Source organism: Nothobranchius furzeri, chromosome 6 (genome assembly GCF_043380555.1).
Source record: "Nothobranchius furzeri strain GRZ-AD chromosome 6, NfurGRZ-RIMD1, whole genome shotgun sequence".
In the NCBI taxonomy this organism is placed as follows: domain Eukaryota; kingdom Metazoa; phylum Chordata; class Actinopteri; order Cyprinodontiformes; family Nothobranchiidae; genus Nothobranchius; species Nothobranchius furzeri.
The window spans coordinates 67,110,920-67,137,755 of NC_091746.1; the positions used below are offsets into that span (position 1 = coordinate 67,110,920).

At 42.9% G+C, this 26,836-nt stretch overlaps 1 protein-coding gene across 2 annotated transcripts in view; it reads right to left on the reverse strand.

The window, feature by feature from the left end:
- The window catches only part of lamc3 (laminin, gamma 3), a 267,136-nt gene that overhangs the window by 135,997 nt on the left and 104,303 nt on the right, over positions 1–26,836 (reverse strand). For both annotated transcript variants that reach the window (XM_070552463.1, XM_015943222.3), the window contains exons 5-6: positions 4,139–4,327; positions 2,591–2,708 (exon numbers count right to left, since the gene is read on the reverse strand). In XM_070552463.1, coding sequence (XP_070408564.1) covers positions 2,591–2,708; positions 4,139–4,327 — 307 coding nt within the window. The remainder of the gene's footprint in view (positions 1–2,590; positions 2,709–4,138; positions 4,328–26,836) is intronic.

Consider the following 26,836-nt stretch of genomic DNA (forward strand, 5'->3'; position numbering starts at 1 on the left):
TATTGTTTCCATTTATTTATTCAGCCATCCTTTTAGGTGTCTTATCTTATCTTGGTATATACCAAATAATTTATCACGAGATGAATAATTTAATTATTAGAGACATCACAAATCTGTAGCTCTCTAAAACCATATATTATATATTTGATAAGGCAGCTAACTGATACCGATTTAGCCAGAATTACACAATGCAGTTTAGTGGCACCTTTGACTTTAGGTACCACTTCAAAGAAGGATCCATTCAAAGGTTGGTTAAATGTAAATGTCAAACTGAAAAGTCATCTGTTGCTTTTTCTTTTAAATTATGCAAGAACTTTACCTTTTCAAGCCACTAAATGGAAGCAGAGGAGACTTTTTTTTAAGTCATTTTCAACAATATTTAACTGTATATCTCCAGAAATTAAATGTAAATCTGCACATTGTCACTTTAGAGTTATTCATGTTAAGAAATAAGGCAAAATACCCCCAAAAAGTCTAAATATTATTTTAATGAAAAAGTAAAACTGTCTACGGTAAAGTTTAAATGTTCAGGAGAAAAAGTCAGGATTAAAATTTAAAGAAAACGTTTTTGAGAATGAAAAAAACAACTAAACCAGCACTGGCTCCAAGGCCTACAATACCCATAATGCCTGGTGTAAATAATTTATGGACACTTTATATCCTTAAGGCTGCAGCATGAGAAACAATAATGCAGTCATTTTACACACACTTGTTTTGAAGGAGGGCTGCATGGTTGCACAGTTTTATTGTAGCAAGAACATTGCTATTTGAAGTCACGAACAACAAAAGACGCTTGGACCTAGAAAACGGTGACTGGTGTTTAGCGTTCTCGTTCACTATGGCGATGTGTGTTCCAGTGTCGGGGGATCCTGCTCAGGGACGACTGCTGACGGGAGTAGTGAGTGAGACAATCGAAGACGAGTCATGCACAGTAAGTTGATAAGTCGACAAGACATTTCATTGTAATATCTGGGGGGGTGACAACCCGGCATGAGGACCGGAGGGGATCTTTATGGTAAGTATAGCCTATAGAGGCCTTTTAATGTAATGTCAGGCTTGCAGAACTGTTAAGTACACAAGTGGCCAATCACACATTAGCAAGTATCGGCAGAGCCAACAGATGGACAGTTCTAACGAGAGACAGGCTTCAACACAAGCGGTTCTTTTCCACTTGGTCCTAGTGCTCAACCAGTGTCTATTTAATTTTGCGTAATAATGTTTTTGGACGGTAAAAAGTACAGGGGACAAAAATTGACTTTGGAAAAAGTAGGGGGGGGGATGTCTCCCCCCAAAAAACTACGTCCATGTAGTGCGGTAGCATTATCTGGCACAGACTCAGCAGCCTTACAGGCTAACGGATTGTAAACAAAGACTACTGAACGTCCCTTTTTGTTTTTATTTTTAGAGAAAAACTGACGACCCCCCAGCTGACTGAGAAAGAAATCTGTTTCAATGTAACCTTCTGTCCAGCATGATTGAGACATTAAACTATTTTGCGATTATTTCACTGTAGAATGCTTACACAATGCTCCTTTTAAAAATAATTTATGCAAATGACACTTCTAACAGGTTATTGTACAATTCTTGAAAAGTTTTTTGCCAAATTCATTCAAGAAGCAATCGTCTTGTTGGTAAATGGCCTGTATTTGATATAGCACCTTCTAGAGTCCTGGAATACCCCAAGGCAATTTACAACACAGTCATTCACCCATTCACACACACACATTCACACACTGGTGGGGATGAGCTACGATGTAGCCACAGCTGCTCTGGGGCGCACTGACAGAGGAGAGGCTGCCGAGCACTGGCGCCACCGGTCCCTCGGACCACCACCAGCAGCAGGTAAGGTGGGTTAAGTGTCTTGCCCAAGGACACAACAGCAGCGACGAACTGAGCAGGGCTCGAACCTGCAACCTTTCGATTACGGGACGAGCACTTAACTCCTGTGCCACCGTCTTCCGTAAACAAACAGGGGCCTTCTCCTTGTAGCTCTGCCATGAACATCAGTGTTATCTGAGGCGGAAGAGGATTTTAGTTGCGTGAAAGTCACTCTGGGTCCCTCTGTGACATTTCAGACCATTCATTACACATCATGGGTTTTGGGAGGTCATTATTGCTTAATCATCTCTGGGGGAAGATAAAAATGATTTTTATTTTTACACTCAGTTGGATGGAGGATTGGTGCAGTCTGAACTCTGGAGGCACTTGTACAGTCTGCAGCGACTTTGATAGATCTCCGCTCTTTAAGTAAAGCAGGTCATCCACTCGCACCTGCTTGTCCTCCAACTGAACAAAGCTACCCTGACTCCAGTTTCACCTTCACACACATTTGCTCCAAATCCAGAAAAATCTAGCACTAGTCTCTGGATTAAACAGAAGACGAAACGATCAAGGTACAAAGCATGAAGTGCTTCACAAGAACAAAACTTTTAACAGCTTAAATATGAAAAATTAGAAAAATGAATGAAAAATGAAAAAAAACATGACTTAAATGTTTTCTTTATTGCTTCAATCTTGTTTTCTTCAACATTCTAAATCAGATTGTTTGATTCTGCATCTGTGCATCTGTGCTTTTGACTGTTTTGCTCACCTGCAACCACCAGGTCCCAGTGAGTGGAAGCCAGCCTGGCACGTGTCACACTTCTCTCCCGTCACACCGACGCGACACAAACACCTTCCCTCTACATCACACTGGAGACTCACAGAGCCTGTGAGGAAAATAGATGTTAAATGTAGGAAGAGCTCCAAAACAACACACTGTTACAATTTTTTTTCCTCCGTACAAATTTCTCTTACGTACTTTTTTTTTTGCCAAACTTAAATGATTCAGATCAGCGGAAAATTGTTTTAAAAAACTGTTTTCTAATGTTTTTATTTGTTGAGAGAATAAAATGAATGATTAATTTGAAACCTGTGTGAAAAGCTGAGTTTGGTTTCAATAGAAGCACTGCGATCTGATTACTACCACTAAAATGTATTTGAAGAATTAACAAAGAAAAAGAAAAAAAAAACAGAACATTTTTTCAAATACTTTTTTACAGAACTTTGTGGCGTGCCGCTGGTCTGCCCGCATTGTACATAGAGCACCAAGTTCCCCGGTGGGCACCACAAAACCATGCCCCCAACCCAGGTGGCTACCAACACCCCTGCCTGTATGTGTTAAAGGTGTGGTTCACTGAAAACACATTTTAAGGGTTATTTCTGATTATAATCAGTCACTCTGAGTTTTTCACGCAGGCTGAACATGAAAATAGTCTCCTACGCCTATCTCCTGCATTAGCTTCTGATTGAAAATAGAAAGTAAAATACTAGGGTTACAAATGCCTGACAACATGACATCACACTGTCACTTAACAATCATGGACTCATCCATGATGGGAAAGGCTGTTATTGGTTTAGCGTCCAGGAAACAGCAAAGAACATATCGGCTAGTAGAAGCTAACTGTTAGCATTACCAACTCCACCACACAGCATAACTCCTCCAGACTTGTGTTATTTGTGGAGATAAAACATCATTGTTGCAAAGCAAACAAGGTCAGTGGTAGAGTCGTGAAGCTGTTAGCCAATCCAAGGCGAGATGTACCCTTTATGTACCCAGAGTACAACTTACATACTAGAGACCGCTGCAAATGTGTTGATTAAATGAGTGAACCACACCTTTAAGGGCTAGGGGGAAAGGAGTAAACCAGTAAGGTGTTTCAGGGTGATCACCTGAAATTGATCATCAGTAATTCATCACAATGGAGCAAACAATAATTTCTTATTGCATTTCTGCTCACAGACTTTGAAGGGAAGCTTGAAAGTGCAGGCTGTAACCCTAAAGCCACTGTAGCGGATGTGATTTTAGTTAATGGACAAAAAAGAGCATCTAGTGCAGACAGAGGAGAGTAAAATAAGCCTGATGGAGTAAATTTTAACCTTTGATCAATATAATGGAACCCAACAACTCTGTTAAAACACTTCCCCATATTAAATGCAAGAGAAAAGACACTAGAAGTTTTTTTTCCCTAGCCTGTACGTCTTGCAGCTATTCTATATAACTAGGCTATTAAAACAATGGTTAATTCTGTTGCTATGGATTAAAACTATCAATTAAAGTATCATCAAAACAATTAGTGGTTTTCTAATTGGAGCTAACCATTGATGTTGCAGTTGCAGGGCACACATGGCTCTTCCGGGACCTTCCTTGTGTGGTATTCTAGGCAGCGCTCACAATGGGGCCCGTCCGTGTTGTCTCGGCAGTTCACACAGCGCCCCCCGCTGCCGGTGCTCCTGTACTGCTCCAGGTCAAACACACATTCTTCTGATCTCCCACTGCAGTTACACCCTGAGGGGAGCACAACAAGAGAGGCAACATACAAGAGGTCAAGCCAGGTGAGAGAAAGAGATGAAGGAAAATAATAGAAGTCAAGAGCATTAAAAAAGGGACAAAAATAGATGAAAAAGAGGGTTTACAGTGTGTGAGAGGGATTACGTGTTCTGGGATTGGATCATAATTTAGAGGCTCGTTACTAATCTTATTTCACACAGACCTAATGAGGAGCCAATCAGCTGTCAGGGGGCACTTAGATAACAGTAATTCATGTTAATACACAAGCAAATTACTCAGCTGATAACGCACCATCAAAGCCCTCGCACCCCTCACATCAAATCCCTCTTTAGTTTACCAGTTACCCTGAGGGGGGACTTAGGTGAAATTGCCCATTTTATTATGATTCCAGTTCTCTGTGGAGCTTAAAAATAACCATATGAAAACTGGCTCTTTTTAATGAGAAGCCCCAGCAGTATTCACCTTGGTGAAGCTGTTTGTTTAAAACCCAAACATCGCAGCACAAATTTCACATGAAGGCAAAACTTTAAGTGGAAAACCTTTAAAAAAATGTATTATAAATTAAAGAGGAATCCATGTTTAACTTACTTATAGACATAAAAAATATAAAAAATCTACTTAAACCTGAAAACAAGAAAGATGCACTCTTAGGTGATTTTCTACAAGCTGTTTATGAATGTCAAATACAAATATGTTATTTATCTTTTCGCTTTTTCCACCTGACATTTTAGAGTAACTTGAGATAATTAAAGAGCAAAAATACCAGATGACACAAAAGCAGTGTCCAATCCAAATGTGAGCCATATTTGTGCAGTTAAAAATGAATAAACTATTTTTTATGTTGTATAAAACTTGTCAAAATGAAGTTTAATCTCTAAGCACATTTTTAAGGTTTTCTAAAATGTTACGTTCACTGTAAAAAGAAAAAGTAGATCCAACTTAAAAAATTGCTTCAATCGGTAACAAGAATTTAATTAAGTTAATCCAACTTAAATTATTAGCACAATTTTAATAATTTAGGTTGGATAAACTGCTTGTCACCAATTGAAGCAATTCGGTTAGGTTGATGAAACTATTCTCTTTTTTTCAGTGTTGCTTATAAGTTACACGTTTATGAGCAGCACACTTTTTTACACTTGAGCCCCGCTGGCTCCTGTACCCACGTGCACAAATTAGCAGCAACATTTGGCATATGTGTGCAACCACTGCTACGTTTTGTTTTGATGCTGAGGAGTTCAAGCTGTGAAAACTGAAATAGACACACACACAAAAAAAGAACTAAATAATTTGGAGTCTACTAATTGCAAAATCCATCTAGAATTTTTAACAGTATCGTTTGAGGTGTCATGAATGATGTGTTAATAGCGTTTGAACTCAGGATGAATAATTTATGTGAATCTTCATGAGTTATTTTGTAGAACGCCGCTGAAAGTTAAACTGTGGCGTTTATGTTTTCTGCCTCTTAGGGGATGTGATGGTTTGGTAAGGAGGTATTGGTCCCAACATGCCATAAATAAATAAATAAGTAAATAAATAAATAAATAAATAAACAAATAAATAGTTTTTATTCTAATTCTTGGCACTAAGAGGGTTCCATACGCTCTCCTCAAAGCTGAGATCATCTAAAAGGTGCAATAATAACCAAACCCACCATGGTTTGTCACTATACTTGACATATTCACATTTATTAAAACATAATTAGGCAAATAATCAAAAACAAAAGTCAATTATGCCACGTTTATCTACTCCTCTTGTAAATTCACTTCTAACTGATAGCATAAAAGAATACCCGATTATCTTGAGCATACGGCTAAAAGTAGACTTTTAAACCCAACATGCACCAAACACCTGCAGTCCCACTGGTCAGGGTGAAACACATTCTGACACAACTGTCCTCCTCCGACACAGAGAGCTGCTGCATGAGTCAGTTCTGATTGGCAGTGGTGGGCCGCTAGTGCACAAATTCAACCATCTCCACTTGTCACCACCCATCCACTCGATCTTTATCCCTCCAGCTGCTGGTGCTGCTGCCGGTGCTGGTCAGGCGAGCTGACAGCCAGGCGGCAGCACTGTCAACAACAGCCCGAGCCTCTGTCGCGTTCCTCCTGGTGCCACAGATCCATGCAGGCTGTGACACCTCATGAAACCTGCAATAATTTAGGATGCCTGCTGGTAGACCAGGGAGCACTTCTCATAGTCAAAGGCAGCTGATTAGGTACTACGGACTTTTAAGTTCTGCCTTCTTGTAATTCTATATTTATTTCAGGTGATTTCAATAGGATTGAAAGAAGACCTCTGCTCCTCAAAAAGAAAAACGATCCAGGTTGTTTTTCTCTATTATTTTGTACAGGAGCCTTCTTCTTCTTCTTGATAAAATTCTGTATCCAGTGTAGATCCATTCTGTCAAAATAATATGTATCAATGCATTTGTTACATGGAAAAATGGTGAAACATGATAATAATTTCACTGTAAAAATAGAAAAGTGAAAAGTGGCTGTGTGAAAAAAGGGAAATGGAAGGAAAATATCAACTGATTGAGCTTAGAAATAAAACCTTCTGCACGTGTCGAGAACTGAGACATGAAGCAAGCTCATTATTTCTAATTTTATACCAAGGTGACAGGATTAAAAGGTCTAGGGTGATTCTCAAAGATGTTTATTGCCACCGTGTCAGAATGTCATCCACAAAGAGATGTTCAGGCTTACCCCGGGTTTCCACGGGAGCCGTCAGCAGCACGTTACTGCAGCAGCACGTCCTGCTCGCGTAAGCTGCTGCTTGGCCCTTCCCACGAGACGCGAAGCAGCAGGGGAGCAGCTGCCACCGACAGAGCACGAAGTCACACGAGTGACTTCGTCAGTAAACACAACAACAAGCAGGAGAAAACTACATCATGGTTTGTGTTTTATGTTCTGTCCGTTTTATAATCGCCAATACGGACCTGAAAAACAAAAGAGACCGCTAGCTAGGTGATAACTTCTCACGGGGACGCACAGTTAGTAATATTTTTTAAAAGTAAAGCAACCGGAAGGCAGCACGTTCTTTATTCTGAAAATCTCTGTAGCTTCTCTCCATTTCCGCGTCCGATTTCCTGTCTTTCCTTCCCCAAAAATGTCGAACTTGACCCGTTTCAGAGGCGTCGCGCGTAGAAAATAGAACTGGCGCGTAAAGGCCGCGACATGCTGCTCCTGAGACGCGGCCGTCTCGCGCTGCTGACAGCTGCTGACGGCTCCAGTGGAAAAGGTTCTGTTGAACACAGCGGTTCCTATCAGCAGCTATGACGTGCTGCTGCAGTAACGTGCTGCTGACGGCTCCCGTGGAAAGCCGGGGTGAGAGGTCTGAAGCTGCAGCAGGATGCAGAGCATAAACAGTTCAATACAGCAGGTGAGAGTTCTGTGGTAGAAAATATTAGAACTACACAGTTATGAAAAAAGTGATTTGGTCAGATGAGTCATTCTTCAGCATTATTCTTAACTCGTGTGAGATGTAGCACAGAAACAACTGCACAGGCTGTAACCTAAGATGTAACAGTCCAATCTCTACTGAGTCAAGTTCAACTTTTTCCAGTTTAGCCACCTGTTGTAGCATCTTACTCTGTGTTTGGGCCTCAAATTGAAGGAATGGGTGTCAGTGAAGCTGCTTTAAGCCACTAAAAACAGACTGAAAGTCCCAAGTATCTAGTCAGCATGGCTTGACACGGCTCCAAGCCTGTGGCTGCTAGCTCCTTTTTAGCACCGTTGTTGATGTGGTTGCACCGAGTCAGGCTGACAACAAGACGTCAGATGTAAAGTTGATGACATTTCTCATGGATAAGTAAGTCTTCAAAATATGTGTTCACAAATGAGAGTCGTTGCTTTTCGAAGTAATTACAGAAGCAGTTAGAGGGGCTTTAAGTTGCAGTTTATTTTTCTACCTCTAGATGGTGCCCTCTGAGTAGGGTTGGGCATCGAGCATCGATTGGAAACAGGACCAACTGTTAGTTTTTCCTGGAATCGTTCAAAGGTTTTTTATTTCGATTACTAGTTTCGATTCCTAGAATGCCGACCGGAAGAGGAATCCGCGGCCGATCTTCGTGAAAAAAAAAAAAGTGATCTGCAAATTGTGATCATCACTTTTCAGAGCTGATCACACCAGCTGTCTGTGTGCAGCATGACTCCCCCCACCCGGCGCGCATCTGCCGAACTTTTACTCCGTAATGTAAACTTTAACTCCTGCAGCGTAGAGGAAACTTGTTAAAATACGTCAACACGGTGGATTTAATAGAAGCTTTAAAGACCAAACTCTGGACGGTGTGAGGTGAGTTTGTCTCACTGCAGAAATAAAAACACACACGGAGCATCAGCAGTCAGATGCAGCCGCTCACCAACTCGTGTGTGTTGTGTGTGTGTGTGTGTGTGTGTGTGTGTGTGTGTGTGCGTCAGAAGGCTGAACAATAGAGCAGCTTTCTTTGTGGGTCCACCACACCAGCTTCTGCCACAATAAATAATTATAATAATAATAACAATAATAAATCACACACAAAGCTGTGAACATTTTAATTTCCTTCCTGAACTATTTCTGCTGAGTTTTAATGTTTAAAATCTGTTAGATTGTTACTGACAGCAGCTACATTTAAGTTTCACTTCCTGTTCTGACTGAATGCTGCTGCAGCGTGGAGGTGTAGTTCTCAGTCATCCTGGACATGATCATCCTGAGAGTTTTAGCAGAAAACAGCTGGACGTTTCTGGATATGTTGGAGACATTTAGCCTCTCATCCCAGAGGCTTCTTCCAGACTTTGGTTGTGGTCAGAAACAAACACACTGGTTGTGCTGCAAGTCTTTTTCCTTTTTTCTCCGAAACATGTTTTTGTCTAAATGAAGGTGATGTTGTTGTTCATAGAATCAAAATTCATGTTGAAGTTAAGATTATTTCATCAAGCGGGACCTGCGGTTAGCTAGCTCATTTAAAACATGTCATGTCTTGAAAGAATCGGAATCGGGAATCGATAGGAACGGAATCGAAACGAGGAATTGGAATCGGAATCGTTCAAAATCAAACGATGACCAACCCTACCTCTGAGGAAAAACTCTGGATGTCTACTTTAATGAGTCGGCGAGTGGGGATAAGTTTGACTCAAATATTGTGGGACCGTGCAGGACTGACAGAGACGGACTGCAGGTGCAGGCGCTAATAGTCAGAGGAAAAGAATAGTCCCATCCACACGCTACAGTGGCTTCAACACCGAAATAAATGAATGAAATTAATATCCTTATTGCACTTTTAGTTCAATCCAGGTATGTTGAATAACGGTCCTTGAAACACCACTGCACTGCCTTTTCTCTTTTACTGCTTCAACAATCCTGATTTTAATTAAAGAGTAACTCACCCCCCTCCCTGAGTCTTACTCCTCCCACATTTCCTGTTTAAAAAATGCGCCACAAGGAGATGTTGCCTGGCGGACTGGAAGGTTGGGTCTGTGGCAGTGAGTGACACTGACTGCTACCCAGTCCCCCAGCCGGAGCTGGCTGAATATTCATATTTTAAATATGATGCACTAAAGTGTCAAAACAATGGCTACACATGTCTACAACACTATTAGACAAAGTGGCTTGCTCTTTTAGTAAATGTATTAATTAAGATCCATGTTAATATTAATGCTAGACCAATAAACAAAGCAAGTCTTTAAATCTTTTAAGATTTTTACCAGATCTAAAATTATCTGAAGCCATTATTCTCTTATTCGTTTATTATTATAACTTTTTTGAGAGCATAGTTAGAATTTTAGATTTAATCAGAGTTTCTGATTTAATTAAAAGCCATAGTTTCATTTGCATGCACACTTCTGTGTACATGAGAAGAACCTCTGCACAAGAATGAGTAGTTAAAACAAAAATTTGTGGGAATTGAGAGCACAAAATTACAAAACTCTATCTTTTCAAATAAATCCCCAAAAGAGCAATCCACTTACCAGCCACTGTTTCTTTGTCTAATGAAAATCTTTACAATTCATTATCAGAAAAGCTAAAACCTATCTGGGGGTCATCGTATCCTTTTATCGTTGCGCTAGTACAGGAGGTAAGTGTTAATTTGTCCATAAAATCCACAGCGTGCCTCACCGAGCCCTCCGGACGTCTGCTGAAAGTGGTTTCCTACAGCTGACATGCCTTCTTACTTTGCCACAACCCGAACTGCCTGTGAGGTGAGCAGTTTCCTCTCTGTTCATGTGAACGTGCCAGGTACCGCTGACTCACAGAAGCATTTATGACGCATGGGAGGCAAAGCGCAAAGATCCTTCTCTGCAAAGAGCAAAGCTTCTTAAGGGCGAGTGAATTGCACCCTGAATAAGTCAATTATCTTTTGTAAATGATCGCATGGATGATGCTTAATTTGGTCGACAATTAGCTGCGGCCTATAAAGGGAGGCTTAAGCGTGAGGCTGCCTGCTCTGGTAACAATTGTTCTTGAGCTGCTGGAGGACATGACGGATGGCAGAGTGCAGAGGAGGAGTTAGGTGAGAAATCACAGTCTCTGCTGCAGCAACGCTGCTCGTATGCAGCACTTGGACCCACGCGTCTTCATCAGCCCACGGTGACTACATGGTGCTCGATCACGTTCCATTTCTTATTGATCCCAGAAAACGAGCTGCTAAATAAAACAAAAGTTCAGGGTAAAAGTTCTTATGTTGTCTAGTTTTATGCTCCTAGCTAGGTTAACATCACTATGACCAACCCACAAACTATCCACTCGTCCTGGTGATTAGCGTCTCTGATGACGACATTACCAGTGTCCAAACATTAGTCCTGCTTCTTTAGAGGTGGAAATCAACCAGAACACTCCAGTCTTATTTCGGATTCACACGCTGGTGATGATTGGCTACGTGTAACCACAGCTGCTCTGGGGCACACTGATGGAGGCGAGACAGCCGATACACTGGCGCCGCCGGTCCCTCTGACCACCACCAGCAGGCAGGACTGGTTCTACCTCCTGAACCCCGCTGGTCCGTGCTAAGTCCCAGGGAGCTCGTTCATTCATTTTTTCATTCATTCATTTTATTTATAAAGCACATTTATGCACAGCCAAGGCTGACCAAAGTGCTGTACACTGTAATAAGGGCAGAACAAACAAAACCAACATGCACAAGTCAGAAGTTATAAAAGTAGCACAGTAACAAATATAAAATCAACAATAAATATAGTGTAGTACGAGGCCGACTAGGCTGCATTAAAAGCCAAAGAATAGAAATGAGCCTTCAGGCATGATTTAAAAACAGAGAGAGAGGGAGCCATTCTCACTGCCAGAGGGAGTTGGTTCCAGAGGCGAGGTGCACAGATTGAGAATCGCACGTTCTCCTCGTGTACTCACCCGAACCCTTGGGACCTGTAACAGACGGTGGTGTGCTGACCCAAGAGCCCGGCCTGAACGTAGGGGTGAACCAGCTGGGTCAAGTACAGAAGTGCATAAAGATAAAGGGATTTAGAAACAAAAAGTTTACATTTTAATTGGATGCAGTAGCGCACGGGTAGCCAGTGCAGCCGGGCCAGAATGGGAGTAATATGCTCCCTCCATCTGGTATTTGTCAAGAGACGTTCCTATCTCCAGGAGTCTTTTGGCGAGCAGGCGGGGTGCACCCTGGACAGGTTGCCAGTCCATTGCAGAGCATGCAAAAAGTCACACGTAGGAAAAGCTGGAGAAACCAATCAAGCTGCCAGTTATATTTTTGGACTGTGGGAGGAAGCCGGAGAACCCAGAGAGAAACCAGGAGTGCACAGGGAGAACATGCAAACTCCTAGCAGAAAGACCCCAGGATGGGATTCGAACCTGGGACTTTCTTGCTGCCAGAAAACAGTGCTAACCACTGCGAAACTGCATCAGGGCCCCAGTCTCAACTCTGGGAACCAATCCAGCAATGTAATAAGCCCTTTTGATTATAAAAGATTTTTCTCTTGTTGTAACTTATTCATTTGTCAGTTTATCTTAAAGGTGTGGTGGACTGGTTCATTCAGTGCACTGGCAGTGTTCTCTAGTGTAAACCTAATGAGCCAGTAAAAATAAAACCTTTGATGCTCCTGTTCTGAGATGCAGAAGTTTGCTGGTGCAGAGGTGGGCTGAAAACAGCAGGATTGCTCATTATTATTAATGGTACGCGCACACCTTGCTTCTGATTGGCTAACAGAACATGTTCAGCCATGTTGCAAAGTCACTATCGTCAATACACATTCTGCTCTCTCTCTTTGCTGCAATAAAAAAGCCTTCCTGTGGGTGGGCACAAGCCAAGATGGACGAGGCAATGAATCCAAATCCACAGTGTGACATAGATATGTGATGATTTTCTAATCCTAGAGTTTCACCATCCATACTCTATCAGAAGCTGATGCAGGAGATAGGCGTGGGAGACTCAGAGTGACCCATTATAATCAGAAATAATCATTAAAAAATGTTTTCAGTAAACCACACCTTTATTTTTAATCCATACAGCATGGTACCAGCCAACGGGGCTTAATGAGTAAACTAATCATTCAGATGATACGCTAAAAGCCCTTGCTGTCGAACTCTAAGCCCGGATGCACACCTGCATACAAAAGACACTCAGTTTCTCAGCTTCTCCACCAGACTTACCAGAATATCAGACCTATATCTTTGGAAGAACTCCCTCCGAGTTACAGAGATGTGAAAAATCCCTGCCAGTATTCTGCAATGGCACACAGTGATGCTTTGTGCTGGCTTTACTCCTAATCTGTCTTGCGTCTGAGGGAAGAAGATTGCTACAAGCAGCAAACCGAGATGAGACAACCCCCCCCCCCCCCCCCCTCAACATCATGAACACAAAAACAACCCACACTGCTCTCCATAACTTGCATATGGCCATGTTGACCACATTTACAGGTCTGCACACCCACAGCCACCTCCTCAACATCTTGTTTTTCTCTGTGTTAGCCTGGGGACGAGGCAGCCGGCGCATTGCCGGCACTGAGGAGGCTTGATGCGTGTAAGAAGGTTCACTCAGCTCTGGACCAAATACAGAAAGAAAAAAGTTTTTTTTCTGTGATGAAACCACTTAATCTAAGACAACATTTGTTGAGGGAAAACCTAAAGAAACAACTAAAACAGTAAAAATGTTGGCATTTGCTCAAATCTCCACACCAAGGAAGATAAACTAGGACGAGTTTATTTGCATACATCTAAATGTTGTATGGCGTGTTGTGTTTTCATCTTCCAGCTTCAGGTCATGTTTAATATTAACAAATAGAAGATTTCAGAAAAGCAAACAAGGAATTTAATAAGTTGCAATACAATAAAAAGTAAAACTGCTTCCATGTTTTAGAAAAAACCCTTTTAATTTGGGGTCACACTGGTAAATATATGTGAGGCCTTAACAAGTAAATATCCCCACTGTGTGATCAATAAAGTCTATTCTATTCTATTCTATTGTTTTTGTACTTGTTTCCCAAAATGTTTCTTGACAACAAAAACATATACATTCATTTTTATTTGAAAGACTTTTTTTTCTTTATAATACGTAGAATTTTTTTCTTGGTTTTGTTTTTAAAGGTGTGGATCACTGGAAAACCATTCTTTAACGATTATTTCTGATTATAATCGGTCACTCTGAGTTTTTCATGCAGGCTGAACATGAAGGCTGTTATTGGTTTGGCGTCCAGGAAACTGTAGTAGAAGCTAAATGTTAACATTAGCAACTCCGCCACACAGCAGAACTCCTTTAGGCTTGTGTTATTTGTGGAGCTAAAACTTCGACATTGCAAAGCAAACAGAGTCAGTGGTTGAGTTGCGTTGCTGCTAGCCAATCAGAGGCGAGATGTCTTTTATTTCCCCATACTCAAGACTACAGCACATGTGCTGGTGAAACGAATGTTCCACACCTTTAATCAGTGGCGGTTTAACCATTAGGCATAGGTCGGCGGCTGCCCGGGGCCCCCTTATGTTGGGGGGGCCCTAGCCTTGACTGCTGGCACCCCTCTGTAAATGTAGCAATGGACTATTCCTTTAAGACACCGATGCACAAACAGGAAGTGATTGGTAGTCATTCCACTCCAATCCAGTGAGTGGCAGTAATGCCAAGTGCCATAAGACCACAAATAATAAGAAGAAGAGAGGCGGGAGCGTTCGTAACAAACTCGAAGCGGTAGTCAATTTGACTAAGTCAAAACATTAAGCATGAAATAGAGTTATCCTAGTGGCTTCATTCAATAAGAGGAGAAGGAGGAGGAGAAGAAGAAGAAGAAGAAGAAGAAGAAGAAGAAGAAGAAGAAGAAGAAGAAGAAGAAAATATCTTTTCTATAGTGCCTCTCAAGATAAAAAATCACTCCCATTGACGAGCCGGCTCCCGTCGTTCACTTCAAAGAGCTGGCTCTTAGAGCCGGTTCGTTCGCGACCGACACATCACTAGTTCCTAACGCTAGTGATGAACCTAACTACATTTCTGAGGACCCTTAGCTACTTTCTTCTAGATATTTCCTGAAAATTAGCAACAAAGTAGCCAGTTTCGCTTCGAACCGTTCTTTGGTTTGACGTTGTTTCAGCTGTCATCAAGGATATAAATGTTAAAGATGCTACAAATAGTACTGGTGTGTAGCTTACCTTATAAAATGTCTGACTCTCATGCAGAAGACCTGGGTTCGATTCTGGGTGTGAACATAGTTTATTTAGTTTCTTTTTTACATTAATGGTATTTCTTTACAGTAAGATGCCCAAATTTTTATTTGAGACTCGCCGAACAGCATTGAATTCACAGATAAAGAAGATGTGGGTTCAACTTTCATTTGGGAACAATTTTTCAAGTAAGGGAAGGGAATGATCTGAGCATGCAGGAGGACTGACCCATCTTAAACCTTTGTCGGCTGTGCTGAAGAGAAAGGTACAGAACCAAGTTTTTTAATTAATTAGCTGCGCGTTCTCCTGTCCTCCGGGCCACACACACACACACACACATGGGACTGTCTCAGCTGTTATTTTCGTTAAGGAGTGTGCACGTACAGCATGCGCTCCTCGTGCACGAGCCTGCTATTGAAGCTGCCGTTACGCTTTTGGCCTGAAGGGGCAATCGCGAGCATAAAAATTCAAAAGTCCGTAAAGTCCCTTTAAATACATATTCAAAATGAGCAAAAAATAGACAATTGTGATTAAAAAATGTAAAGAAAGAGAGAGAGTGAATAGGAAAGAGAGAAATCAGTGGATCTTGAGGAAGGTGGAATAGAAAGAAGCAGCTTGCTTCAAAAAACTTTTATCTTCACTTCCAAAAGTGACGTTGTTTTTCTATGTAATCATCAAAGCAAGCAGAAAGAAAAGACAATGGAAAATGTTTAAAGGGAGGAAAACATAGACCAAAATGGAAAATAGAAGAAAAGAAAGAAAGGCAAAAGCACAAGAGCGCTGACAGGAAGAAGAAAGCAGAGCAAGTATTGAAGGCACTCAAAAGGAGAGAAAGTGAAATTACTCACGTCAAAAGAGGGGAGAGTTTTGCAAATCCCGTTAAAGATAAGATTGTCAAAAAATTTGTGTAAGGGGGCCCCATGTCTGTGTTCGCCTTGAGCCCCCAAATTGCTAAATCCGCCACTGCCTTGAATATTCAATTTGTTTGGCTGCTCGACTTTATTTCCTTTTTTAAATGTTTTGATTTCAGTCAATAAAATCAATCTTGATTTAGTACATCAGACTTCTACATATTACCAGAGATTCTGCATTTAATTAGGCCCGAGCAGCGAAAGCGCTGCGAAGGCCTCTTGTTTTTGCTCTGATTATTATTAGGCCCGAGCAGCGAAAGCGCTGCGAAGGCCTCTTGTTTTTGCTCTGTTTATTATTTTTCTTTATTATTATTTTTTGTTATTCTCGTGCCCCTTTGAACGGCTTTTTGGGGACCTTAGCATACCCCAAAACTCACAATATTTTGCAAACTTGTCAGGCCTGGTGAAAAATTTGATATTTTAAAGGTCCCAAAAAAATCTCACAGAAAATGACTGAACAGCGCCCCCTAGAAAGTGAAAAAAAACCCTCTCCATAAAGCTTAGTTTATCGTACAGTTATGAAATTTGGTACACTTGTAGTACTCAATAGTACGCACAGAAAAGTCTCTTGCAAGCATGGTCAATATCAAACAGGAAGTCGGCCATTTTGGGTTGAAATGGCGATTTTTTGCCGTTTTTGCCGTTTTTAGGGTCCGTTTCTGATTGGATTGCTCGATCATTTTTCGCACGATCATCTCAAAAATTGTGTAAAATTGCTAAGAAGGGATGGGCGAACAAAATGAGATGAGAATTCTGAGTTTTCGTATATGTTGAAGGGGCGGGGCCAGGCCTCGAAGTTTGACTACTCGCCAAAAATATTTAAATTGCTATAACTTCATAACTGAATGGAATAGAGTTACCAAACTTTCTGTGGTCATTCGTCATCCACCCACAAAGTTAATTGAATGGTCGGATGATGACATCACACAAGCCCCGCCCCCTCAGGACCAAAAAGATCAAGTTTTACTGTGAAAGGTCCCAAATTGCCCCATTTCACTTAATCACCACAAATTTGTAGCTGGTAACTCAAGACAAGTGGGGGTTTCTTGGCGTCACTTTATGGGAGTTTTCGGCAGAGGGCGGGGCTGTGGCGGCGCGGCGAATTCAGGCGTACCGCCGTGGCCTTACGTTTGCCTCCCATTTCGTCATTTCCAAAGATATCGTCACGAAACTTCTTGTGAGTGATCCTAGTCCGGCCCCCCAAAAGATCTGATGTGAACATCTGGTGGGCGTGGCCTATTTTCTGAAATAGCGCCCCCTAGGACCATTAAAACTGTCAGCCCCAAGCCATGCTTTGACTGAGGATTACGAAATTTGGTACACTAATGTGGTGTCTCAGGACCTACAAAAAAGTCTCTTGGAGCCAAGTGCAAAGTCGCACAGGAAGTCGGCCATTTTGGTCCAAGTGCGCGATTTAGTGGTTTTCACACACGTTGTTTGGAGAGTGATACTCCGTCGCCCTTTTCACCAATCACTTTCAAACTTCTGCTATATAGTCTTAAGACATAGAGGAAAAAATTCAACCGTCGGATTTTAAATAAGTATAAAGGTGTGGGCGTGGCTAAGCCTCAAACTTTGACCTTTCGCCACGCCACTCTTATTTTCACAGCTCCTTATTGGACTCCTTTTACCCAATCACCAGGAATCTCTGGTAAATAGCAGCAGGCAAGTTGAGGTCACTTGGTCTCCAGTACTGGAAGGTTTTGAAAAAAGGCGGGGCTTTGGGAGCATGGCGAAATTCGCCATCACGCCATGGAAATACGTTTGCCTCTCATTTCTTCATTTATCGTGATATCACCTCGACCATTGTTGTGAGTGATCCTAGTCTGACCCCCAATAGAAAAGGTCAGCTTAAGTTTGTGGGCGTGGCCTATTTTCTGTATTAGCGCCCCCTAGGACCATTAAAACTGTCAGCCCCAAGCCATGCTTTGACTGAGGATTACGAAATTTGGTACACTAATGTGGTGTCTCAGGACCTACAAAAAAGTCTCTTGGAGCCAAGTGCAAAGTCGCACAGGAAGTCGGCCATTTTGGTCCAAGTGCGCGATTTAGTGGTTTTCACACACGTTGTTTGGAGAGTGATGCTCCGTCGCCCTTTTCACCAATCGCCTTCGAGCTTCTGCTATATACTCTTAAGACATAGAGGAAAAAATTCAACCGTCGGATTTTAAATAAGTATAAAGGTGTGGGCGTGGCTAAGCCTCAAACTTTGACCTTTCGCCACGCCACTCTTTTTTTCACAGCTCCCTATTGGACTCCTTTTACCCAATCACCTGGAATCTCTGGTAAATAGCAGCTGACAAGTTGAGGTCACTTGGTCTACAGTACTGGCAGGTTTTGAAAAAAGGCGGGGCTTTGGGAGCATGGCGAAATTCGCCATCACGCCATGGCAATACGTTTGCCTCTCATTTCTTCAATTATTGTGACATCGCCACAAAATGTCTGGTGAGTGATCCTAGTCTGACCCCCAATAGAAATGGGCATCTGAGATTTGTGGGCGTGGCCTATATTCTGAAATAGCGCCCCCTAGGACCATTAAAACTGTCAGCCCCAAGACAAGGTTTGACTGAGGATTACGAAAATTGGTACACTCATGTAGGGTCTCTGGCCCTACAAAAAAGTCTCTTGGAGCCAAGCGCAATTTCGCACAGGAGGTCGGCCATTTTGGTCCAAGTACTCGATTTAGTGGTTTTCGCACACGTTGTTTGGACATTGATGGGCTGTTGCCCTTTACACCGATCACCTTCAAACTTATGCTATGTACTTTTACGTCAAAGGGGAAAAAATTCAACCGTCGGATTTTAAATAAGTATAAAGGTGTGGGCGTGACTAAGCCTCAAACTTTGACCTTTCGCCATGACATTACTTGACTTAATAACTCCCATGTGCATGATCAGATCTAATTCAAACTTTGTCTGTGTGATCACTGACCACATCTCAAGACAACGACAATGTGGACAGCTGACATCACCTAAGCCCCGCCCCCTGACAACAGGAAGTCTATTGTTTTATGGTGAAATGCCCATATTTGTCCCCTCTAATTTAATGAAAATGACACTCAGGTCATACAGTGTCTTCATGATGTTTTAAAGACCATTCAGATCTGATAGCTTTCCAGAAAGGGAGGGGCTTTGATGCCATGGTGAATGCTGGAGTGACGCCATGACCTTACATTTGACTGTAACTTCCACAAACGGCCTCCGATTTGCCCGAAACTGAATATGGCAATGAGCAATCATGCCCTTTAGCCAATGAGGCACAAACGGTTGGTGAATGTTATATAATGTCACCAAAGCTGACCTCAATGGGACTTTTCTGTAGTTGGTCACAGCGCCACCTAGATAACGTTATCCTTCGATAACTTTAAAAAACATGGTCAGAATAGCATTAAAGTTGGTCACTGTCATCACACCACCAGTGTGGTAAAGATAGAGGATTCCCTAGTGGTGAGACATAAAATATAATGGTGGGCTCAAAGGGGATGCTGAGTCAGGGTGAGTTGCGGACAAGGTGGCCGTTAGCAGTTTCTGGTGTTGGGGTGGTCGACGTTTGTGTTCTGCGGACATGCCCTGGTGCCCCGGGCTGCCGGCCAGGCCGGAGCGGCGCGGAGCTGCGAGGGCCGAACGACGCTGCTTGCAGCTTTAATTAGGCCCGAGCAGCGAAAGCGCTGCGAAGGCCTCTTGTTTTTGCTCTGATTAGGCCCGAGCAGCGAAAGCGCTGCGAAGGCCTCTTGTTTTTGCTCTGATTATTATTATTTTTTGTTATTCCGTGCCCCCTTTGAACAGCTTTTTGGGGACCTTAACATACCCCAAAACTCACAATATTTTGCACACTTGTCAGGCCTGGTGAAAAATTTGATATTTTAAAGGTCCCAAAAAAATCGCAAAGAAAATGGCTGAACAGCGCCCCCTACAAAGTGAAAAAAACCCCTCTCCATAAAGCTTAGTTTATCGTACAGTTATGAAATTTGGTACACTTGTAGTACTCAACAGTCCGCACAGAAAAGTCTCTTGCAAGCATGGTCAATATCAAACAGGAAGTTGGCCATTTTGGGTTGAAATGGCGATTTTTAGCCGTTTTTGCCGTTTTTAGGGTCCGTTTCTGATTGGATTGCTCGATCATTTTTCGCACGATCGTCTCAAAACTTGTGTAAAATTGCTCAGAAGGAATGGGCGAACAAAATGAGACAAGGATTCTGAGTTTTCGTATATGTTGAAGGGGTGGGGCCAGGCCTCGAAGTTTGACTACTCGCCAAAAAATTTAAAATTGCTATAACTTAATAACTGAAAGGAATAGAATTACCAAACTTTCTGTGGTCATTCGTCATCCACCCACAAAGTAAATTGAATGGTCGGATGATGACATCACACAAGCCCCGCCCCCTCAGGACCAAAAAGGTCAAGTTTTACTGTGAAAGGTCCCAAATTGCCCCATTTCACTTAATCACCACAAACTTGTAGCTGGTAACTCAAGACAAGTGGAGGTTGCTTGGCGTCACTTTATGGGAGTTTTCGGCAGAAGGCGGGGCTGTGGCGGCGCGGCGAAGTCAGGCGTACCGCCATGGCCTTACGTTTGCCTTCCATTTCGTCATTTCTAAAGATATCGTCACGAAACTTGTTGTGAGTGATCCTAGTCCGGCCCCTCAAAAGATCTGATGTGAACATCCGGTGGGCGTGGCCTATTTTCTGAAATAGCGCCCCCTAGGACCATTAAAACTGTCAGCCCCAAGCCATGCTTTGACTGAGGAGTACGAAATTTGGTACACTAATGTGGTGTCTCAGGACCTACAAAAAAATCTCTTGGAGCCAAGTGCAAAGTTGCACAGGAAGTCGGCCATTTTGGTCCAAGTACGCAATTTAGTGGTTTTCGCACACGTTGTTTGGAGAGTGATGCTCCGTCGCCATTTTCACCAATCTGCTTCAAACTTCTGCCATCTGCTCTTAAGACATAGAGGAAAAAATTCAACCGTCGGATTTTTCAAAAGTTGAAAGGTGTGGGCGTGGCTAAGCCTCAAACTTTGACCTGTCGCCGCACCACTCTTTTTTTCACAGCTCCCTACTGGACTCCTTTTACCCAATCAGCAGGAGTCTCTGGCAAATAGCAGTAGACAACTTGAGGTCACTTGGTATCCAGTACTGGAAGGTTTCAAAAAAAGGCAGGGCTTTGGGAGCATGGCGAAAATCGCCATCACGCCATGGAAATACGTTTGCCTCTCATTTCTTCATTTATCGTGATATCGTTACGAAACTTCTGGTGAGTGATCCTAGTCTGACCACAAAGAGACATAGACAGCTGAAATATGTGGGCGTGACCTAATTTCTGAAATAGCGCCCCCTAGGACCATTTAAACTAATAGCCCCAAGCCATGCTTTGACTGAGGATTACGAAATTTGGTACATTAATGTGGTGTCCCAGGACCTACAAAAAAGTCTCTTGGAGCCAATCACAAAATTGCACAGGAAGTCGGCCATTTTGGTCCAAGTACGCGATTTAGTGGTTTTCGCACACGTTGTTTGGAGAGTGATGCTCCGTCGCCCTTTTCACCAATCGCCTTCAAACTTCTGCTATATACTCTTAAGGCATAGGGGAAAAAATTCAACCGTCGGATTTTTCAAAAGTTGAAAGGTGTGGGCGTGGCTAAGCCTCAAACTTTGACCTGTCGCCGCGCCACTCTTTTTTTCACAGCTCCCTACTGGACTCCTTTTACCCAATCGGCAGGAGTCTCTGGCAAATAGCAGTAGACAACTTGAGGTCACTTGGTATCCAGTACTGGAAGGTTTCAAAAAAAGGCGGGGCTTTGGGAGCATGTCGAAAATCGCCATCACGCCATGGAAATACGTTTGCCTCTCATTTCTTCATTTATCGTGATATTGTTACGAAACTTCTGGTGAGTGATCCTAGTCTGACCCCAAAGAGACATAGACACCTGAAATATGTGGGCGTGGCCTAATTTCTGAAATAGCGCCCCCTAGGACCATTTAAACTATTAGCCCCAAGCCATGCTTTCACTGAGGATTACGAAATTTGGTACACTAATGTGGTGTCCCAGGACCTACAAAAAAGTCTCTTGGAGCCAAGCACAAAATTGCACAGGAAGTCGGCCATTTTGGTCCAAGTACGCGATTTAGTGGTTTTCGCACACGTTGTTTGGAGAGTGATGCTCCTTCGCCCTTTTCACCAATCGCCTTCAAACTTCTGCTATATACTCTTAAGGCATAGGGGAAAAAAGTCAACCGTCGGATTTTTCAAAAGTTGAAAGGTGTAGGCGTGGCTAAGCCTCAAACTTTGACCTTTCGCCATTACTTGACTTAATAACTCCCATGTGCATGATCAGATCTTTTTCGAACTTTGTCTGTGTGATCATTGACCATATCTGTAAACAATGACAATGTGGACAGCTGACATCATCCAAGCCCCGCCCCCTGACTAAAGGAAGTTATTATTTTATGCTGAAATGCCCATATTTGTCCCCTCTAATTTAGTCAACATGACACCTAGGTCATGCACTGTCTTCATGATGCTGTAATGGCCATTCAAATCTGATAGCTTTCCAGAAAGGGAGGGGCTTTGATGCCATGGCGAATTCTGGCGTAACGCCGTAACCTTACAATTCAATTTAATGGTGAGCTCAGAGGGGATGCTTAGTCAGGGTGAGGTGCGGACTAGGAGGCCATTTGCTGTTTCCGGTGACGGGATGATTGACGTTTCTGTTCTGCCAGACATGCCCTGGTGCCCCGGGCTGCCGGCCAGGCCGGAGCGGCGCGGAGCTGCGAGGGCCGAACGACGCTGCTTGCAGCTTTAATTAGGCCCGAGCAGCGAAAGCGCTGCGAAGGCCTCTTGTTTTTGCTCTGATTATTCTTTTTTTGTTATTCCGTGCCCCCTTTGAACGGCTTTTTGGGGACCTTAACATACCCCAAAACTCACAATATTTTGCAGACTTGTCAGGCCTGGTGAAAATTTTGATATTTTAAAGGTTCCAAAAAAATCGCAAAGAAAATGGCTGAACAGCGCCCCCTAGAAAGTGAAAAAAAACCCTCTCCATAAAGCTTATTTTATTGTACAGTTATGAAATTTGGTACACTTGTAGTACTCAACAGTCCGCACAGAAAAGTCTCTTGCAAGCATGGTCAATATCAAACAGGAAGTCGGCCATTTTGGGTTGAAATGGCGATTTTTAGCCGTTTTTGCCGTTTTTAGGGTCCGTTTCTGATTGGATTGCTCGATCATTTTTCGCACGATCGTCTCAAAAATTGTGTAAAATTGCTCAGAAGGGATGGGCAAACAAAATGAGACAAAGATTCTGACTTTTCGTATATGTTGAAGGGGCGGGGCCAGGCCTCGAAATTTGACTACTCGCCCAAAAAATTTTAATTGCTATAACTTCATAATTGAATGGAATAGAGTTACCAAACTTTCTGTGGTCATTTGTCATCCACCCACAAAGTAAAATGAGTGGTCGGATGATGACATCATACAAGCCCCGCCCCCTCAGGATTAAAAAGGTCAAGTTTTACTTTGAAAGGTCCCAAATTGCCCCATTTCACTTAATCACCACAAATATTTAGCTGGTAACTCAAGACAAGTGGGGATTGCTTGGCATCACTTTATGGGAGTTTTCGGCAGAGGGCGGGGCTGTGGCGGCGCGGCGAAGTCAGGCGTACCGCCGTGGCCTTACGTTTGCCTCCCATTTCGTCATTTCTAAAGATATCGTCACGAAACTTCTTGTGAGTGATCCTAGTCCGGCCCCCCAAAAGATCTGATGTGAACATCCGGTGGGCGTGGCCTATTTTCTGAAATAGCGCCCCCTAGGACCATTAAAACTGTCAGCCCCAAGCCATGCTTTGACTGAGGATTACGAAATTTGGTACACTAATGTGGTGTCTCAGGACCTACAAAAAAGTCTCTTGGAGCCAAGCGCAAATTCGCACAGGAAGTCGGCCATTTTGGTCCAAGTACGCGATTTAGTGGTTTTCGCACAGGTTGTTTGGAGAGTGATGGTCCATCGCCCTTTTCACCAATCGCCTTCAAACTTCTGCTATATACTCTTAAGAAATAGGGGAAAAAATTCAACCGTCGGATTTTTCAAAAGTTGAAAGGTGTGGGCGTGGCTAAGCCTCAAACTTTGACCTGGCGCCACTCCACTCTTTTTTTCACAGCTCCCTACTGGACTCCTTTTACCCAATCAGCAGGAATCTCTGTTAAATAGCAGTAGACAACTTGAGTTCACTTGGTGTCCAGTACTGGCAGGTTTCAAAGAAAGGCGGGGCTTTGGGAGCATGGCGAAAATCGCCATCACGCCATGGAAATATGTTTGCCTCTCATTTCTTCAGTTATCGTGATATCGCTACGGAACTTCTGGTGAGTGATTTTAGTCTGACCCCCAAGAGAAATTGACAGCTGAAATTTGTGGGCGTGGCCTATTTTCTTAAATAGCGCCCCCTAGAGCCATTAAAACTGTCAGCCCCAAGCCCTGCTTTGACTGAGGATTACGAAATTTGGTACACTAATGTGGTGTCTCAGGACCTACAAAAAAGTCTCTTGGAGCCAAGCGCAAAGTTGCACAGGAAGTCGGCCATTTTGGTCCAAATACTCGATTTAGTGGTTTTCGCACACATTGTTTGGACAGTGATGCTCCATCGTCCTTTTCACCAATCTCCTTCAAACTTCTGCTATATACTCTTAAGACATAGAGGAAAAAACTCAACCGTCGGATTTTTCAAAAGTTGAAAGGTGTGGGCGTGGCTAAGCCTCAAACTTTGACCTGTTGCCACGCCACTCTTTTTTTCACAGCTCCCTACTGGACTCCTTTTACCCAATCACCAGGATTCTGTGGCAAACAGCAGTAGACAACTTGAGGTTACTTGGTCTCCAGTACTGGCAGGTTTTGAAAAAAGGCGTGGCTTTGGGAGCATGGCGAAAATCGCCATCACACCATGGAAATACGTTTGCCTCTCCTTTCTTCAGTTATCGTGATATCACTACGAAACTTCTGGTGAGTGATCCTAGTCTGACCCCCAAGAGAAATATACAGCTGAAGTTTGTGGGCGTGGCCTATTCTCTTAAATAGCGCCCCCTAGAGCCATTAAAACTGTCAGCCCCAAGCCATGCTTTGACTGAGGATTACGAAATTTGGTACACTAATGTGGTGTCTCAGGAACTACAAAAAAGTCTCTTGGAGCCAAGTGCAAAGTTGCACAGGAAGTCGGCCATTTTGGTCCAAATACTCGATTTAGTGGTTTTCGCACACACTGTTTGGACAGTGATGCTCCATCGTCCTTTTCACCAATCTCCTTCAAACTTCTGCTATATACTCTTAAGACATAGAGGGAAAAATTCAACCGTCGGATTTTTCAAAAGTTGAAAGGTGTGGGCGTGGCTAAGCATCAAACTTTAACCTTTCGCCATTACATTACATGACTTAGTAACTCCCAAGTGCATGATCAGATCTATTTCAAACTTTGTCTGTGTGATCACTGACCACATCTGAAGACAGTGACAATGTGGACAGCTGACATCACCTAAGCCCTGCCCCCTGACAACAGGAAGTCTATTGTTTTATGGTGAAATGCCCATATTTGTCCCCTCTAATTTAGTGAACATGACACTAAGGTCATACACTGTCTTCATGATGTTGTAATGACCATTCAGATCTGATAGCTTTCCAGAAAGGGAGGGGCTTTGATGCCATGGTGAATGCTGGTGTGACGCCATGACCTTACATTTGACTGTAACTTCCAGAAACGGCCTCCGATTTGCCCGGGACTGAACATGGCAATGAACAATCATGCCCTTTAGCCAATGAGGCACAAACGGTTGGTGAATGTTATATAATGTTACCAAAGCTGACCTCAATGGGACTTTTCTGTAGTTGGTCACAGCGCCCCCTAGATAACGTTATCCTTCGATAACTTTAAAAGACATGGTCAGAATAACATTAAAGGTGGTCACTGTCATCACACCACCAGTGTGGTAAAGATAGAGGATTCCCTAGTGGTGAGACGTAAAATACAATGGTGGGCTCAAAGGGGATGCTGAGTCAGTGTGAGGTGCGGACAAGGTGGCCGTTAGCAGTTTCTGGTGTCGGGGTGGTCGACGTTTCTGTTTCGCAGACGTAGCCTGGTGCCCCGGGCTGCCGGCCAGGCCGGAGCGGCGCGGAGCTGCGAGGGCCGAACGACGCTGCTTGCAGCTTTAATTAGGCCCGAGCAGCGAAAGCGCTGCGAAGGCCTCTTGTTTTTGCTCTGATTATTTTTTGTTATTCCGTGCCCCCTTTGAACAGCTTTTTGGGGACCTTAACATACCCCAAAACTCACAATATTTTGCAAACTTGTCAGGCCTGGTGAAAAATTTGATATTTTAAAGGTCACAAAAAAATCGCAAAGAAAATGGCTGAACAGCGCCCCCTACAAAGTGAAAAAAACCCCTCTCCATAAAGCTTAGTTTATCGTACAGTTATGAAATTTGGTACATTTATAGTACTAAACAGTCCGCACAGAAAAGTCTCTTGCATGCATGGTCAATATCAAACAGGAAGTCGGCCATTTTGGGTTGAAATGGCGATTTTTTGCCGTTTTGGCCCTTTTTAGGGTCCGTTTCTGATTGGATTGCTCGATCATTTTTTGCACGATCGTCTCAAAAATTGTGTAAAATTGCTCAGAAGGGATGGGCGAACAAAATGAGACAAAGATTCTGACTTTTCGTACATGTTGAAGGGGCGGGGCCAGGCCTCGAAGTTTGACTACTCGCCAAAAATTTTTAAATTGCTATAACTTCATAACTGAAAGGAATAGAATTACCAAACTTTCTGTGGTCATTCGTCATCCAGCCACAAAGTAAATTGAATGGTCGGATGATGACATCACACAAGCCCCGCCCCCTCAGGACCAAAAAGGTCAAGTTTTACTGTGAAAGGTCCCAAATTGCCCCATTTCACTTAATCACCACAAACTTGTAGCTGTTAACTCAAGACAAGTGGAGGTTGCTTGGCGTCACTTTATGGGAGTTTTCGGCAGAA